The sequence below is a fragment of the Strigops habroptila genome, chromosome 5 (assembly GCF_004027225.2).
Source record: "Strigops habroptila isolate Jane chromosome 5, bStrHab1.2.pri, whole genome shotgun sequence".
Taxonomy (NCBI): domain Eukaryota; kingdom Metazoa; phylum Chordata; class Aves; order Psittaciformes; family Psittacidae; genus Strigops; species Strigops habroptila.
Window position 1 is genome coordinate 73,960,932 of NC_044281.2, and position 19,739 is coordinate 73,980,670.

Consider the following 19,739-nt stretch of genomic DNA (forward strand, 5'->3'; position numbering starts at 1 on the left):
CAATGATTTAGTGCGGAGATCGGTGTTTGGAGTTCAAAGGCGCAGTCGCAGAGCACAGTAGTTGAGATGCAAACCCAAAATGAAACCAACTCTCAAGCAGATACAAGCAGATGCTGGCAGTTACTACAGTTCCCTAAACCAAAAGCGTACAGAAGCTAGAGATGGAAAATAGCTCTTAGGCCACCTGGCCCCTATCAAAAGGCATAACTGTTCCTTACACACTCTTTCATTGGTTTAGCTCTGTGGTAGGAAATTTCTGGTATGGCAAAATCATTTGTAAAGCAATGCAGCCTATCTAGTGGGGTTGGAACTGGATGACCTTAAGATCCCTTCCAACACTAAGCATTCTATGTTTCTATGTTGGTGCCACCCCAAGTCTCTGTCAATGCCAAGTTTGGCTCTGTTGACAATACTTCAGCACTGCTGAATTAATCTAATTCAAATCTGAATCTAACGTCTAACAATCTCTGTTTCACTTTGCACACACGGTTTGTTACATTTCTAGGATTACTCTTACCAGGACTATTTCTTTGCCTCCTAACAATCCCCACTGCAATCCAATGGCCTTGAAAGTTCCGGTGTCAGGGTGAGAGAGCTGTTGCAGAACCATGCTGGTTGATCCCCAAGTATCAAGACTTAACAGCCAGGTACCTAAACACATGACTGTGTGTCTACCATAAAAGAACACTGCTGCCTTTCCTTCGTGCCATTCTTCATGCTAGTGCAAATTTGCACAAGCAAAAACCATCCACATGGGTGCTTGTTTTACACGGGGCTGGGTGACTATAGTGGTGAAAAGCAGGGAAGCATCAAAGCCTGTCCATCTTTCAGGTATGCACAAGGGCTTAAAAAAACCTAGAAGAGGTGATTAACAAAGCAAGATAAGAAGAAAAAGGAGGGGGGAGCAAGTACAGAAGGGCTATAAAACACAACAAAAGAGATACTGCAGGCCTCTTTCAGCTACAGGTTTCCTATGGCCCATTGGAAATCCAAAACTTTGGACTCAGCACATTTCTTATTTATATATTTGGGGTGGGTTGGTGAGGAGAGAAAAGGAAGATTTCTTTACACTTTACACAAAAAGTTAACTCTATTCCAGCCCAAATCAGGACAGTCTTTTACTTGAATGGTCATCTGCCAACCTAAAAGGCACCAAAAGGAAGGAAATGTTCTTTGCAAACCTCGCTGAGAGAGATGTGCTAGAGGCCTCTGTCAGTATACAAGTTAATCCATCTGCATCTACATGTTTTAAAACCCACACACACAGTTCAGGGGGTTTGGCTGTACAAAATTTGTCCAGAAGAATGCACATACAAAAATACCACTTGGGGATTTCAGCCCTAAACCATATGAGTTGATGGTGGTTTTCCATTCTGGGTGCAGTGATGCTGAGCTTCTGGCCAGGTTACAGTACATGCTAGGTTTAGTAACTCTGAAAAGCAGTATGAATGATTAGTTAAAACAGTTTTGTAGTATCTCAATCTATGGTCCTTTACTCATCAATTTCAATACTGTTTTACTTGTCCAACCTTTGAGATGCTGTGATGGTGAAACACCTAACTTGGTTAAGCTGATTTTACTTATGTCTTTTGTTTCTATTGAGAAATTATGAGTTACTTTTCAGCAAAATCACTGTTTTATGTGGAAAAACAAACATCAATATTGAGATGGCTTTGAGATGCAGTTAATTCTAAAATTTATCATCTTTATAGAGCCTTTCTGCTTCCATTAGCAATTAGTATTGTCAATGAAAGAGAAGAACCAAAAAGGATTTATTGACCTGTGGATTTGTCACAATCAAGGAGTCACAAGTGCATTTTACCTGCTGGGAATTGGTAGTCAAAATGTGTGCATGTTTTCATTCACAATGCCTCTACACCAAGACAACAAATACAGGGAAGAAACCCTTCTTATACCCCCTTCTATCTCAACTAGACACATACTCAGCTAAGTATGCTCTCATCAATAAGTGTATGCTGGCTAATCTTGTATCAGGTACACAGATAATTTGTTTAGAGAGAATTGGTATTGTTGTATAATGCACACAGTACCAAGCAGACAATTAGCGTGGTATCATCCTGCACATGATGCTTTACAGATGGCTCTGTTGGCTTTTATTTCCTGGGGTTCCTGTGCAGTCTCTCTCCTTAATGACTCCTACCAGTACTGACAAATGACTCTCCTTTACACTTTCTAGGATGGCAGCCTCATTACCTCCAACCACTGCAGGAGGGAATGGTACATCTACTTAGATTCTCATTAGATCATCCCTGAGGAGCCCACTTTTATAACAAGGCTTAAGTGCTTCAGATCCAACTGTAAAATGACCTACAATTTATGAAAGCAGTGCCAGCATCTGTGGAACATGCATATGCACACAGGAAAGCAGAGCTGCTAGCCTGCCTGGACCTGCCTCATGGACAGCCTGCTTCCAGCTTTACATGAAAGTAGGGGCTATGGATGCTCTGAATTTGGGTTCCTTGCTGTGCCTGCATAGGAAAGTTTCTTACTATCTCAGATATGCTATAACTAGTGTTACATGGTAACTCCACTAAGCAACAAGAGCACTCCAGTTTGCCAACACTGTAGGAGAAACTAGTTCCCACACCGCTGGCATGAAGTTGAACAGTGTGTGTGTAGGCGCATGGGGGATGTTAAGAGATAATGGAGTAAGTTTAAGTATAAAAATCAATCACTTGAGCACAGCAACCTCAGAAGTGAAATTCAGAGGCTTTTTTTCTTTCATTCTGTTTGCTCCATGGGGTACTTCCCATCTCCTATAGCTCTATTTGTTAGGCAGGTTCCCCTAACAGTCAGGAATACAATTGCTTGCCTATACACAGAACAGTGTACTGCAGGTTCCTGCCGCCTTCTGAAGCATTCACCTCTGGGCTCACTGTGCAATTCACAAGCTAAGATCACAGAATCAGGCCAAAAAAACCCATAAGCAACCAACACTGAGCCTTCTGTCAAGCTCCAGTTTAGCTGCTTTACTTGTGAATAGACATAGGAAAATAGCTCAACAGCACCTGAAACCTTAGTCCTTATCAGGTTTTGTCCAACTGTCATTCATCAGCTTTTCCAGATGTGTAGCCCTTATTTCCCTGCACAAAACTGAAAGTCATGAAACAACCAAAGCATGGCTGTTTTCCAGAGCAGAGCTTTCAGCTGCATCCACAAAACCCTGGAAATAGTTACCACACAGAGAGAGCATCTGATTTCAGAGACCTTCCTCAGGAAAGGAAAGGAGGAACCTGTGAAAGTCAAGGCCCATATTCACTGTGAAGGTGGGTAGATTCCTTATAGAAGTGTCTGTGAGCAGAGGAATACACATTACTTTAGAACTCGGAACTCTTCTTGCATGGAAATCTTATGGGGGCTTTGCAGTATTCTTGAATGCCTCTGAAAAATTCTAGGCATGTGAGATGAAATCCTGGCTCTCAATAAGAGTTTTGTCTCTGATTTCAGTAGGGTCAGGGTTTCATTCATTCATGGGCTTTTTTTTGATTCTTTCATAGCAAAGACAGTACTTTATTGAGACAAGACCAAATTCAATGGAGAGTCCAAATGAGATTAACCTCATGAAGTCTAAGTTGATGTATATTATATCCTCTTCCAGCTCATTCAACATACATGTCACATCAGCAAACTCTCACTAAGACTTTCTGAGGCGTATTTAGCCCCTTCATTCCTCAATGTTCTTTACATTTGGCCTTGTATCTATCACATCTAATTAACCCCAGACAGTGCTATAGTTCTCATTTCAGATAAATTCACAGGGGTCTGATTCCCTAGTACACACAGGAACGCTACTCTCAAGTAAAATAATGTAGTTCTTTGAACTTTGAAAGCAGACATTTAGAATACCCAAGGTAAACTGCTATGGATAAGAAAATCAGGGAGTTGCATTAAAGTGCCAGGATAATCTCCCTTTTCTGCCACACAGATGTCAAAAGGGGGTACTTGGACACATGTGCTATGTGAGGAGGACAAACGAAGAGCCATGAGGGAAACCCAGATCAACCTCATCAGTTGATAACAAACTATCTATCTAAGAACATGAAGTAGTGAAGAGGACACACAGTATAGTGCAACTACTCAACACTACTCAAATGTTTAAGAAAAAAACACATTATATACTGGGCAAGCTGTATTATCTCTTCCTATGAAAACACACCTACACCTTGTAATAGTTATCAGTCCCTATCATCTTTCTTTAAGTGTGTGTGCACTTTATATATATACACACATACATACACTACGTGTATAGTCGGTGTATCTGATTAAGAACTATCTCCCACCATACTCCTTTTACAGGACAAGCTGCAGCTTGTTCTGACTCAGGGAACATCATGAACATTTATTCATCTGATGTTTTGTGAGCACTTCGTTGATCACTTAACATGCTGGAAAAATTACAAAGGTCTTCAGACCTTTTGTACTCTTCAATATTTTGTAGCAATGGGAAGACAAAAACTTTTCCTAAGCTGTTTCAATAGCTACTTATCTTCACCTTAAGCCACAGAAATAATGATGATTTTTATCTCAGTTAAGTGTAACCTAGGATCTTATTGTATCTTTGCCAGCTCTATGGGAGAACCTTCTGCTACTACACAGGTACACAGACACCGAACGCATCACTACCAAATCCTTCCATTTGATAGTGTTAATATATTAACAGCCAGAACTTTTTCACTATGAGATTTGGAATTATTTGATGGCCCTTCTCTGTAGCTTCTGCAGTGTTTCTTGTGTCACCCATCCTGCTGGGACTGTGGACCTACCAATTCAGTTCCTTGTAGACCTCATTCAAGTACTTAATGTCTCTACTTAGCTCTTGTAGCTACAGTATCTCTTTCTGCTGTCCTATCCATCCATCCTAACATCAACTGGAACAGTCAAATCCTCTTCAGAATTAACACCATTTTGAAGCATGGCTTACATCTGGCTACACTGTTCATGGAGAAAACTGTTGCTCCTGTTCTTTATTGAGTACTACTGTCCCAGTCTGCATGTCACCAGGGAGCTCTGCAATACTATTTCATGTTTTCTCTCAGATCACTACCCAAAACACCCCAAATTACTTTGCCTGTGTATGTTTTATAAATGTCTGATTCGGCTCAATGCTCTGAGGGAACTCAGCTCGCAGGTGTTGAGCTGAAACACAAAAGTGTATTTTTGAGGGTTGTTTTGAGTACGAAAGTTGTTTTTTGGGTTGTTTTTCCTCCCTTCCGCAGGGAGGAAAAATGTGGATATTCCCACCATTTTAATCTAGGCACGAAACTTAGGTGCCCTTAAGTAGGTGCTTCTTTCTCTCAAGCAACTGTCAAAAGACTACTCTTTCAATTCAACCATGTGAATTACAAGATGTGGGTACCTGTTACTTGTCCCTTCTCAAATGTGCGATATCCTCAGATGGTGTTCACTGCACAGCAATATGAACTTCAGCTTTCAGGAGCTCTGCTGAGTTAAACACAGAAATCCTGTCCAGGCCTAAGACCTTTATGCAGAATTTGCAGAAAATCATGGATTCTTACAATGTTTTACTGATAAGGACCATACCCACCCCTTTGCCTACAGTGCTGCTTGTAATCCCATTTGGCCTTTTGTACCGATAACTGAGACACATACCTAATCTACATGCCAGGTAATGCTTTGAAATCTGAAAACAATAGGTATGGATTTCCAATAGTTCTTCCAATTTATCTGTTGAAGAAGCTATTTTCTCAACAGAAAAAGAAAGAAAATGCCACTTGAAAGAGTGTGAGCATTAATTTGGATTTCCAGCAAAGAAATGTCGAAATTGCAAGGATTATGAATTAACTGCATGCTGAAATGAGCAGTGTATCTATTTTTAAGGGTCCCAATCTTTTAAGCTTTAAGTGAGTTTTTTCTTTTCTAGTGACAGAACAGAAAAGTTGAAAGTGCATATTAACAAAAATCATCTAAGGAAAGGCAAGAGTAAAATTAGTAATGGTGATCTGAATGCTTGAAGAGCTGTAACATTAAGAAGTATGAGCATTTCTTGAAAGTTCATGGCAACAACTCCCTTGCAACTGTTTTTCATCATCTCCAGGTTATGATTACCTACATTATTCAGAGGTGCCAGAACAGAATCCATGTTCAACTTACTCAACTGCCTCTTTTTGAGCTCTCGTAGGTGGTAGGAGCTATGACCTTCTCCCCCAATAGAAGAGAAGGCACAGCCAGAGTGTGCTCCAATAGAAGTATAACCACATTCACAGAAAGCAAATAAAAAGCCTAAAAGCTTATGGAGCTGAATGAGCTCCTTGAAGGGACACAAAGAAAGAACAACCTTCCTCCAAATCAAACCATGGAAAATAACAGACACTACATCCTCATGTAGTGTAAATCCACGCAACTCTACCGTCTACAGCAGAGTCTGCTGATTCTCACCAGTTGAGGAGAGGCCTGGAGATTTTAGTTTTACTTTGCACTAATGCTTGCCAAGGTGAGTAACAGTGATTAACTTCCTTGTTGCCATTGATCTTTTTTTCTTCTCCATAGTTTTTGATCACCTTGCTCTAATCCAGACAATATCTGTAGTCAATTTTTAAATGCTTGTTTAAGAATGTGGAAACAATAATTAAATCTGATGTGCTAACTGTTGGAGTGATTGTTATGGACTGCTTTAGAAAGAAGCTAAATTAGGCACATCTAGGTGCTAAACAGAAAATGATAAAGCTTTCCTGTGTATTTCTAATAGGTAATTGCTTGATGACTCTTCAGCTAGGGCCCTTAGAAATGACATATTTCCTCTGAAAAAAGGATATTATGTCTATTCTAACGTAGTTTTTGGTGTAACAGCACATTTTGAGGCATGCTTTGGCAACCTTACGGAGATACACCTTATTAGCTTTGAGAGAAGGCTAATATATCTCCAGCCTGGAGGGTACTCCCTGGGGAGGCCTGGTTCCTTACCTTTGACATGGGGGATGAAGTGGTGTCGGAAGGGGGAGTTGGGGCGGGAGTCATGGTGCGTGGAGCTGAGACTGCTAGTGCGCAGGTATGACAACCGCTGCACACCAGTAGAGAGCAGCTCTGCGGCAGCAGGGAATCGGGGGGCAGAACAAAATGAAAACAAAGAAAAACAATAAGAGAAAGGCAGGGAAGGAGGCTTCAAAGGAAGAAAAAAAAAAGGCATTGAGCAATTAGGATTCTGAAAAGAAGGAAGGAGAAAAAGAAAAGGTTAAAGACGTACAGAAGGGTTCATAAATGTTAGACAAAATTACAGGAGGTATTAGAAGAGAGGCTCAGATTTGAGCTGCATCACTAATTTAGCATCACGTTTATTGGCTTAATGAGCTTCTGATCTATGCCTTGTTATCAAAAAGTAGCCTGCTACCAGCATGCAAACATCAGAAACACTGACGCTCCATTAGTTAAGAAAGCAGCTGTGTTGCAAAGTGCCTGACCAAGAAGTGTCAGTCAAGAGGCATGCAAGCTGTTTTCTATTGTTTTAAGACATTCCAAGAAGGCTGCCAACATCAGCTAGGGCACTGCAGGAGGAAAAGGCTGCAAACTTTTTCAGAACTCATAGCAGTCCAACTTTTGAAGGACCTTATGCTGCCAACGTCAATGCAGCAGTTCACTTCTTTCTCGAGGGGTAGCTGGGAGCCCAAGAGAAGTTATCTGGGGCCACTGGGTTGATTCAGAGAGAAATAATTCTTGCAAATCACATGAGGATAAAAAGTGCCATTAGGAGAAAAATGCTAAATATACATGTGCTGTTATGCAACATAAATAATTACGGTAGGAAAATTACAAGGTAGCATTAACAATTCCCCCAAAGCAGGGTAGCAAAGATCAAAATGATGAATTCGATAGAATTACTTGTGTGTCATATGAGAAACAGAAACAGGTGAGCCAAAGATGAGATCATCTGCACAGAGGTAAGTTTGGACAAACATCTTCTCAGAAAACCCCTCAGGCTTTGAACTTTTGAAGATTCCATACTTGGATCCAAACTCTGGCTTGAGCCCATCCACCCATTACAAGAGATACATAAACAGAGACTGCTTCTGGGGAAGGTCCTTGACTGAACGCAGACAGCAAAACTCAATCACAGTAAAGTCTGGAATAGGGCCTGGATTTGTTCATATCCCTGAAGCCATTGATTCCAAAGGAAAAATCCCCTCAGAATTGCCAGAATCAAGAGACAGAAGTTTGCAGCTTTTTCACGCTTTTAAGTCTCTTTCGGTTTCAGTTGTAACGTCAGCTTAAAACAGAGTCATGTTATCAGCACGAAGTATCAGACACAATTTGCTTCTGTCCCACCTCCCTTGGGTCCTTTAAATAAGGCATTCACTGACAGACACAATTAGCTGCTTTCAGCCCACCCCCACTAGGAAATGGCTACAGCATTCGAGTTCCACAGTGCTGGCTCTATTATAAATCTTTAATCTTCAAAATGCAGCTCGTGTTGTATACGGGCTTTTGGCATCCCAACCTCTCAGCTGTAATCACCAAGGAAGATGAAACCACATGATTGTGTCACTTAACTTCAAAACAGATCACAAAGATTTCATTCACTACCATATACAATAAAATCAGTCTTGAGAAGTCTTCAAGGAGTAGCATTTAGAGATACATTTTTAGGCAATTTTGGGTGTGGATGAGCACTTGCATATCTTGCTTTTAGATACACAACCAGTAACAGTGAACGCACTGGGAACCTGAATGCCATGTAAGTTTTATACATTGTACATACAACTTGGACATCACTGCTAAACCAGTAAACAAAGTTTGTGGTTTCAAATGTTCCCAGGCAATTTCCTATGGAATTAAGGTATCCTACCTGTGAGTCTGTTTTAAAAAATGACTACCAGTTTAGAATATCTGGGGGTTTTGCTGCTGAATCTGAGATTCTGTGGCTGCACCAAGCTTTAAATGAATTGGTTTTTTTAGGAGGGAGAAATCCTACATTACTGACTTCTGTATAGTCAAGCCATAACTTTTGTTTCCAGTATGTGATACTCTTTTCCCAAATTCCAGAATGAAGTTTGCAATTCACTGCTGTGAATTATTGCTTGCTTTCAGAAACATACTGAGATTGTTAAATAATGAATCAAACCCAGAAGATCCATATTTATAAGAAACATTCATCAGCCCTGTGCAAAAGACTGCATCAAGAAAGAGTAAAAAACCAGGCAGAAAAGGAAATATTAAAAATATGCCACAATGTTTCAATCCTGAATATTCCCTGTTAAGAGAAACAAGCGCTTTGCTGTGCCACTAAGTGACATAATGAAGGAACAATAGTCTTACAAAGACTTGTAATGCAGTTGCCCTTACCAGGTCTGTGGAAATGCTGAGGGGAACGTGACATGGTGGGTGTGTAGCTATGACGACTGTACACGGGAGAATTAATGGAGCCCTGACTAGTAGACCTGTGAATCATGCGATCCCGAACATCTTGATAACCCTGCAGAACAGAAGCATTCACTAATAAATGGAAAGGCATATGACACATTTTTAGCAGCACTTAACTTTCACAGATCTGAAGACACCAGCAGAAGCTACTGAAATAACAATATCCCTTCAGCTTTCAAGCTCCTTCATTCTGACTGTTCTCCTATGATCTGTTCCAAAGACTCCAATCCATTGTTATAGTCTGAGTCAGAATTCAGCCTTGGAAGGTTTCAACTCCACCTGTAATCTCTATGTAATTCTATATAATTCCAGATTTGCCCACATTCCTGTGACTCCATAAGGGAAGCTGTGTTCAGAGTTATGTCTGTCCTGCAGCACACTGCACAAGATACACGAGCTGGCCTTCAGGTAGCTGACTTGGAGACCAGCAAGAACTCAATAGCTGCAGCACAGAGCTCTCTGTGGCTTAATTTACCATGTGTCTCAAATAGCTACATCAAAAGGTACTTAATATCCAAATTAGATCCCCCTTGTATCTGAAAACATGACACCTTCTTGTGTAGCAAAATTCAATTTACTTGGTTTCCTGCGGAAAAAGCCTATAAAAAGAAACAAAACCCTCAAATCAAATAAACCCATCCTCCTCAGCCCAGCAAAACCCCACGAAGCAAACCAAACCAAGACAAAAGGGACAGAACTGATGTCAATGCATGAAGATTTACAGGAGATTTCACAGTCACTTTTTTTAACATGTAGCAATCACTATAACTTCTATGTTGCAAATAAGCAACACTCCCCACCTCCAAAATGATAATGATTCTGCAGTGGCATCTATTGTATCCTGATAATCAACTTTCCAAATGTTTCATGTTATTGTGATGTGCAAATTAACTCCTACGGTAAAGGAGAAGCAAACCAAAGCATAGGTATGCCTTCTGCAAGACAAAGCTGCAAATGTTTAAGCAGCAAACATGGCTTATTATTTAGATGCTTAGAGCAGCATTTTAACTCCCGAGATCCAAGTCCGCCTGTGCCACAAGGATGAATGTACAAGAAGTGACCTCTGCTGGACAAATGACTCTGCAACAAATGGGTAGGAGCAGTAGCTTCCTTTTATGTACAATCTGTCAATAAGAATGTAGTGTTTTCTTTTTAAAACTCATTTTTGTTAAGTTTTAATATTCAGAAAACATGTCTGTAGCAAACAGATGGATCAGACGGGTACCAAAATCAACATGTGCATTTGCTGAAGTAATTCTAATCACAGCAAGATATTGCCCCCAAAGGTTCCACCAAACTTACTTCTGCAGAAGGGGTAGGTGATAATGTCCTTGGAGACTGCAAAGACATAAAAATAAGGTTACTGAATCATCATTGCATGTGCTGGGCCAGAAAATGGTAATCTAAATATTACTGCAAATATTATATATGGCAATGTAAAGTGGTAATACAGAAATTGCTGAGGCCATTGCAGCGCTGGAACTTGCTTTTTCCATGTTGCTCAGGAACTGGTCCATAAATCATTGAAGCAATTAAAGTTTCTGAGAGAATCTTTATAAGTGTGATTAATTCAGTCGAATATCATGAAGCATCATCTCAGCCATCTAATCAGTGTGGTAATTAAAACACAGCCGTAAAGATCCAAATCAGAAAGGGTTATTAATTTAATAACCATGCCTGTTATGAAGAAATCTTTAAAGTGGAAATCAAAAGTAAATAATCTGAACTCAGAGCTTTGCATGGAAAATCAGAAATACAGAGGAACTTCCAGGATGAAGCATGTTCTTCCTCCAACACACACACTCTGGCAAAAATGTGCTTCTCCCCAAGGCCTTACATTTCATACCCATGCAAAGGAGCACGTAGCTGTCATCAACATTTCTTTGATATGATCTCCTTTAAATCTGTGTTCTACCATGGTTACGTGAGGAGAATAGACAGGGATTAGAATGAAAGAACTATGCAAAGGCCAGTGGGCAGACATATGCACAATATTATGAAAAGTTTCTATTACAGAGATAGGGAAACTGAGGCAAGAAATACCTTTAGAAGTGAAACACAGGGTTATGCATATGTTGATGGTACAAACAAGAACAAAGGCCGTGTTATGCGCCCATGTTTGAAGCTGGAAGATCAGGATTTAGTTATTTTCTTTATGACTAATCTTCAATATTATTTAATTGCCATAATAAACTGTGCAAGAGATTATGCTTTTAAATGAGACCACAGTTATTACAGAATGATACAGCTATTAAGATGATGTCTTCAAAGGAAAACTGCTGATTCTGGTCTAACTGCTACAATAATATACAACAGCAGTAGTGTAAAATGTAAAATGTATGCAGCATTTAGGTAATAAATATCATTTTGCACTGAGACACCATTAACTCTCACAGAGCTGGTGACACTGTGAATGGAAAGATTCCAAAGGAGTGACATTTGTTTATTTGGGTACAGAACATCTTCCTTTCGGCAGGTTTCCATAAAGCTTTTTACAGACTGCCCTTGTTACTCTCCATCAAAGCCTTGAATCATAGAATCATAAAATGCTTTGGGTTGGAAAGGACCTTAAGATCATCTAGTTCCAACCCCCTGCCATGGGCAGGGACACCTCACCCTAGACCATGTTGCCCAAAGCTCTGTCCAACCTGGCCTTGAACACTGCCAGGGATGGAGCATTTACCACTTCTTTGGGCAACCTGTTGCAGTGCCTCACCACCCTCACAGTAAAGAGCTTCTTCCTTATAACTGCACGAGTTAGAGCTATAATGAAATAGAACAGCAGCAGCTATAAAAGACTCTGCTTCATTGGAACATCTTGTAGCATCATTCTCCACAAATACTGAGCGTTAATCTAAAACTTTCAACATGAATGAAAGAAGCACTTGTTGTGATGTGCATTCCCACATTTATCTACTAGTAATTTATGTCTTACTGTAAATAATCAAGTTTCCATAATCTGTTGTGGTTGCCTAGATGCTAAGGTAATGACTACTGTACAAGACAGTAGTAACTACTGTAAACAGGAATCTTAAGGCTGGGAAGGCAGCCCAGAAAGTAATGTGCTGAATCCACAACCAACCTTTCATGTATTTTTACTCCATCACAAATCCGACATCAGCTCATTACTTTTTGGGAAATGGAACCACACTCTGGAGCCAATTTGCTGTTTTATCATGCACAGGTGAACCGCCATATCTCAAACTCTGAGTCTGCCAAGGGATGCTTGGTTCTTCAGGGTTTATGAGGTCTTTTGAAATCTGGTCTATCACAGAAGCCTACATCAGTCAGTTTGAAGTACAATGTGCAGTCAACTGGGAAGAAATAGCTCAGCTCCAGAATTGTAAGTCAGAGGAAATACAGAGGGAGGACTCCAAACAAAAAGAGAGAGAGAGAAGGGGAGAGGAAAGGAGAAGGGGAGAGGACAGGAGAAAGGGGGAGGAAAGGAGAAAGGGGGAGGAAAGGAGAAAGCGGGAGGAAAAGAGAAAGGGGGAGGAAAAGAGAAAGGGGGAGGAAAAGGAGTCTGGGTAGAGAACCTTTTCTCACCAAATTTACAGTAAAACTTTTACACGCTGCAAGAGGCTCAATGCTCTGTCTCTTTGAGCTCTAAGGGGCTGCCCTATACCTGAAGTTGTACAGGTCATTCTGTGCTCTGGGGAATTTCTGCAAACTTTTACAGGTGTCATTTTATAACACAAATCCCAACGTTTTGCACCAACCTCATTTTAACTGTCTTTTTATTGAACTACCAGGTAGGATGCCTGCTCCGTTTGGAAGCATCTGTCACATTAGAAAAAATCGTTTTCTCATTCACAGACATTCAGTGTTTTCAACAGACAGAATACTAGAAACAAAGGACATGGAGGTAAAATGCTTCTTCTCTCAGTATTTCTGCAATAAAAGAGCTGAAAAAAAGACTATTTCAGTGCTACTGAGGCTGCTGTTAGCAGAGCAGAAGGACTACATTAGTGGTCAGCCTCAGTAGCAGAAAATTAATTTACAGATCTCATTTTATATCTCCTCATATCTTTTCTATCCGAAGCTAACCCACCTCTCCATGAGTTCCCTTTCTTTTCCTTGCTAACTGCTGGCGGGTCTGTAACAAAATGCCTGGTCTCACTAGATGGTGCTATGTGAAAACGTTTTTCATCACAGACTTCCAGAAAAAACAAGACTGGGATTTAACTGAGCAAGAGAGATTACAAGTGAGAACTTTTCAGAGCATTTAGCTTCCATCGCAATAAAGAAGAAAGTCTCATGCTGTGCTTTCTCACTTTCTACATCTAAGGTATGTAATCTTTTTGTAGCCCATTCCCTGTAATTAATGTTTGTCTCCACTCCTGGATTAATTCTGGTGGCACATCTCCCTTGTACACCCAGAAATGTTTCTTAGCTGAGTTTGGCATTCTGTTTTTAAATCATGGTGAAGGGCATTTCTAGTGTACAAGCTTAATGTCAGGGTCCCCTTTTATTTACCACCACCACGTACACACACTTTGCAAAGAGAATGCAGGTTAAATCACTCAAAGTCTAGAAATCCCTGCTGTGACTAAACATGTCACCTCCTTTGCTTTTTAAAGATGATGGTGACTGATGTATGATGTTCCCAGTAAGTTGTTACTCAATTATCACAACACAAACACAAAGTAAGAGATCACTCTACCCCAGTGGGCTCGTGTCCTCATTAGGGCAAGGGAAGGGAGGAGAAACAGGTACAAAGAGGTGAGGTAACTTGCCCAAGGTGACAGAAGTCAGCAGTAGCATTGGGTGGAAAGGCCAGATCTTCTGAAAGGAAGGTCAGAGTCCTTCTGTTTCCACAGAAAATTTCTGTATTCACTGGAAACTAATCAGATTTAATGCTGGTGGAAATATTGGATAAGAAAACTCCAAAGGCTTTTGCTTATCATCAGAACAAGCATAAACAGCCAACAGCTTCCACCATACTGCTTCATCAGCTTCCAACCTACTGCTTTGCAAGTGAGAAGCTTCCCCTTAAAGACTAATAAGTAGCTCACCTTCTCTGGGTGAGATTAGTTCCTCCTCTGTGACTAACAAGAGACTTGTGCGTGTAGGGGGTTCTGTGGAATGGGTCAAGCCGACTGGAACTGGTCAGAGGTCACCAAAGCATCTCACAGTGGTTTTGATCCAGATGTCAGCTGGATTCACCAACAACACAAAGCTAAGGGGGGAAATTCTGTAATATTCTGACTTGTTAATCTCTAATTTTTATTCCTGAGCTGAACTGTCTCCTCAATTTCCAACTCATGTTCAAATTCAAAAGACTAAGGCTATAAAACATTAAAGAACAAAGGAGAAAACCTGAGGCAGCTCTGATCCGAAGGTGGGCAGAACACTTTGCTAAGAAAGCAGATTATGAGTCACTGATCTGGGCAACGTCAGACCACTGGTGCCTGGATGATTTACTGTACTTCCTTTGTCCTCAGCTCATCTTCAGTTTTAGTCAGTAAAATCATTGAGACTGCAAGGAAGTAAATCTATTTCCATGTCCATTTAGATTTAAATTCAGGAAGTCTGATTTACAGTCCGGTGGTATTAAATGACAAAACCTGCTTCACAATCTGCAATGGAACCATGTAAATAAGTACCCGCAGCTATGGAAGTTCACCTGACAAAACTGGGGGACTCTACCACCTGAAAGATATATTTAAATACAAATCTAAGAGAATAAATTAGGTATGTTTTTTCTATCACTGCAGGATACAAGAATCCTTCCTAAATGTCAGCACTTTAAAATGTGAGGCAACTATTTCCGTACCTAACCTGGCTTTCCCAGGTGGAAGAGCACTTCATCTTGACCTAGTTCAGATTTTATCCAGTCTGGCAAAGTGCTCTGGAAACACATTTCCCTTCGGTATGTGAGAAAGCATCCCACTGCTCTTAATCCTTTTACTGCCATAGAACACCATGGTATTCCTCATATTCTGCTGTGAATATTGGTGCTTCACAGAGTGACACCAGGTTGGCTTTTGCCTCACGTTCTGGATTTTGCTGTACCCAAAGACTCAGCTATCCATGCGAGCTATGAGAACACACATAGAGCCAACCTGCAAGCCTCCCCCCTTGCCATTCCTCTACCAGTGGCTGGTGTTAATGTAGGTGTTTAATTGTATGCTTAATTGTGCAGTTTTGCACGAGGCATCATCACGATGGTTCCCATTAAACCCAGATCAAACAGACAAAAAGCACTTGGAACAGCAGCAGCAACAATCTCTAGGAGTGTCAATTAGAAACTGTTGCAAAAGAGGACAGAAGCGAAGCAGGCTTTGAACAAAGCATACAGCAGAATGAGTTGTGTGTCAGTTCATTACCTCTCCAAGACTCTGTCTCTCCTGTCTGTCCTCGTAGGCGGAAGAGTAGAATGGCTCATATGTAATTAGGTCTGGACGTTCAATGTCATAAATGGCCTTGACTTTGGGAATGGCTGCTAAATCCTTGTAATCAAGGATTTCATTGTCTACTTTTGCCTGAAGGTCAAAGACAGAAGATAAATTAACTTACACAAATGCACTGGTAATTTCTGTTCTACACAATTTATGATTTCTGTGTATTTGTTGTCACACTGTTGCTATGGAAAACCCTTTTTGGCACTCTACAGGCGAAGGGATTGCTTCTTGTTCTTCTCCAGCAGGCCTCCTCTGCAAAAGCACACAGTGTTTTCTCAGTTTAGGAAAGAAAGAGCATGGCTTATACAGATCTAAGACAAAAGTTTCTTATCCCCAGCAGCGAGCTGGAAACTTCAGCTCTGAAAATTATTCACTTTGTGGCCTCAGGCAAGTATTTTCACCTTTCTGCTCTTGTTTTCCCATATGTAAAATGTGTGATAACATGAATTTAGTTTGCAGATTACAGAGATTACGAGAGGATTCCATGCACGTGACCACAGACAGAAATTCAACTTATAAGTTTGCACACAAGAGGAAATACAATTATTACAAGGAAATCAAAAGGCAAGGAGGACTATTTGTCAGGACTGAGTATCCAAGCTCCCAATTCAAATTATTATATTGCACTCATCACTCAACCTATACCCAAGTTTCTGACTAAGGCATATGTTGCTTACTAAATGCATACCACACAGTACAAACATTGACTATTTTTTCTGCTACAACTGCAAGGAGCTCTTGACTAGTTAAAACATGGAAGTAGGAAATCAGTTCCAAAGGCAGCTGCACTCATTAGAAGGAGCTAGAAAGAGGCCTTACATAGAGCATAGATAACTAATATCTTTCCTGACTTCAAAGAAGACTTAAAAAAACCCCCAACATCATACATTTTTACCTACCTACAGAACTACATTTGATGATTAAAACTGAAAGAGAATATTTAAGTTGGGCTTCAAGTCTTCTGCTAAACATATTATTTATTCATAGAAGGCTACTCAAGGAAACAAGGCTGATCTGTTTCTACTCACATTCAGTTCCTTTCTTCCTGAGTACTACTAGCACCTAGTGTTTTCAGATTAAGGTGCATCTGCCTCCCAGAGCTGTGCTAATAACCACTGGTCTTGGTGGTTCTTAAGCAATGCCATAAATTAGAAACAAGACAACACATTTTTGGATTGAGAAACAAGGTCTGAAATAGGAAATTCACTTTCTAAAAACAGCCTCAAATCTGTTCAGGTTTTACTCACCAGATACAACAAAATACCTTAAACCGATTTAATCCTTAAAACATGTAGGTGTATTAATGCATGTTATTTCTGTGTTATTTTTACCACAGGCCTGTTAATGAGCTGCAAATATGTCTGGATATTCTTAATCCAATATAAATCACCAGATATTTTTGCAGCCCGTGGTTGAGGTCACCGTGTTGCCCTACAGCCTGTGCTGTTGAGCAGCAGCTGAATTTCATAAGCTACAGCTCATGAAGCTGATATTACCAGCAGAATGGCACTTCTCCAGAACATGCTCTGTGATTCCATATCTGCAGTGTGAACATTTTTAATGTATCAGCTAATTTTTGTTGTTGTTGTTGAAATGCCCTGAAGAACCAGTAAACTCAAACTCAGTTTTTCTGCATTATTATACATGTAAATGATAAATATGTGCCTTACACTACATTTTCACCTATATAATCTTCAGGTTACCTATAAAATCAGTAATTCAGCATTACACATAGGTAACAGAAAAGAAGGTTTGCCCTGTAGTCTGCCTCTTCTTCCCAGCATACCTTCATCTTTGCTACTCTCATAAGGGACTCCCTCTCACTAACCTGCCTTCCTGTGATTCTCTTCTTTAGCTCTTATCCTTCACTTCTGCCTTGGATTTTGTGCAGGTTATCTGAGAGCATGTTTTATATGAGGACAAAGGTTATGTGGATTTTCAAGGAAGAGGACTCTTAAATACTGTGAGTTTTTGGAAGTGTAGGTTATATGCATAGAAATACAGCAAGTTTGAGAAGGGTCTGAGTTGTTCTGCCCAAGTACGTTTGAGTTGATATTCTTCCTCCTTAGAATTGGATTACTACAGCCTGTGAACTTCTCTGCCACGAAAAAAAGTGTACTGACATTCACAACACTGAAATGCTGGGAAAAATGATATGAAAGAGGAGGAAAACATTATTCCTCTGAAAATTTTGGGCTAACCTTCTGCTACTGTATTTCCACTTTAAACACCTAAGATCTTATGGGCTCAAAAGGTACCAACAATGAGGCCAAGAATGGAAAGAAAGCCTCTAAAATAATGGAAGAGGAGGCTTGATGACCGAAGGAATCATATTAAACCCTGCAACCCAGATAACCACAAACAAAATAGCCTATCAATAGCTTTGTACTTTCAGCACTGTTTAGTGAAAGAAAGATGCTTAATGTAATTCTTTTTCTTGAATAAAAACCCCCTTCCCTTCCACAACCAAAACATCTGACTTCTGAAACGGAAGGTATTGTATCAGCCAGGCTTCTTTTATTGTGGCTGACCGTCCTCCCCACATCCTGCAGCTGCAGACAGCAGCTCTCTTAAGAACTGCATATCGAGATGCCCAGATCTCCTCACATAGCCCCTAAAAAGGCAAATGATCTGTCTGCCTTCTGCACCTCTTCACATCACCAAGTGACTTCAAGAGATTTATTGTATATTTCTAAGGGAAATTTATTGTATATTTCTATCTAACCACTAGAAAAGACATTAGCATCAGCATAAAAGTGACTTATTTCAGCATAGAGCACTTCATATGCAAACAAAGGATCAGCAGCTTATTCATCAGAAGGAATACTTACATAGATAGTGTGGCCTGGAGAGCCAGGTATACTGGAACCTGGTCTGGAATAAATGCTTTCTGATGATGTTCTTGTAGGCTGAAAAACAAAAAACAACTTTTCAGAGCAACCTGAAGCCATTAACATTGGTAATTTTGGTTTTATGTGAAGAAATCTGCACACATCTTGAAATTAACTGAATTTAGGAAAAAATGTCAACACAAATGCAAGCAAATTTCACAATCTTGTGAGGCAAGTGGGCTTTTTTATCTTGGTAGGGAAAGGAGTGCTGTGAGAGGGGAAAGAGGCTTTCTAAATCATATAATGTAAAAGACTAACAACAATAATGAACAAAATCAAACAACACCCGCCAGAGACACTGCAAGGAGCCATACAAAGTATGATCCAGGATAGTCCTGCTAGCCATTTAACCAAAATGTTAGTTCACAAACAGCTAGAGGTATCAGCAGTCCAGCAGGCAAACTGTTGAGAGGAGCACAGCACACACGTTATTGCTTTCCAGATGTTCCGTCACTGGATTTCCATTATGAATATACAACTAAATTCAGTCCTTCTAAGTAGAAGGACCTGAAATCCTGGGCTTGGAGCTGTTCCCTATATCTGCGGCACAACCTTGATGCAACATGAAAGCTAAACTGTTGATTGAAATGTCACGATTCTTTCTGTTTAATGACAATGTCCTGCAAGCTGAAATTCATGAGAACAGTCACACCCTTACAGAGTGAGTGTTGTTCCACATTAGTGGATTTTTCACACTTCACAGGACTAAAATTCCCTGAGGAATTTTTTGGGAGAAAAGACAAACTTAGCATTGAGATGTCAGGATCCTGAAAACTTGATGAATCTGAAAAACAACTATTCAATCAAAAGTCACCCAGGCTATTACGGCAATCGCTCCTGAACGTGGCACACAGCAGAAACACAACAGTAGTCAACAATATCACACTTGCAGCTGAGAAACCATGAACAATTTTTGCTCCCTAATTGACTGAAAAGCAGCAAATCCCCTCACCAAGCAGTGCGTCAGCAGATGACTGATGACACTAGTGCAGTGGGATACTTCAAAGCCACTGAAAGTTAGATTTTGGTAAATAGTCCTTACCTTGTCAGC

At 40.3% G+C, this 19,739-nt stretch overlaps 1 protein-coding gene across 14 annotated transcripts in view; it reads right to left on the reverse strand.

Annotated features, from left to right (window-relative positions):
- Nucleotides 1–19,739, reverse strand: part of ABLIM1 (actin binding LIM protein 1) — a 225,521-nt gene that overhangs the window by 23,715 nt on the left and 182,067 nt on the right. For 13 of the 14 annotated variants that reach the window (XM_030487219.1, XM_030487231.2, XM_030487222.2 and 10 more), the window contains 4 exons: nt 18,629–18,706; nt 15,723–15,878; nt 10,696–10,731; nt 9,316–9,445 (listed from right to left, as the gene is read on the reverse strand). In XM_030487219.1, coding sequence (XP_030343079.1) covers nt 9,316–9,445; nt 10,696–10,731; nt 15,723–15,878; nt 18,629–18,706 — 400 coding nt within the window. The remainder of the gene's footprint in view (nt 1–9,315; nt 9,446–10,695; nt 10,732–15,722; nt 15,879–18,628; nt 18,707–19,739) is intronic. The other variant, XM_030487229.2, reaches the window with a different exon arrangement.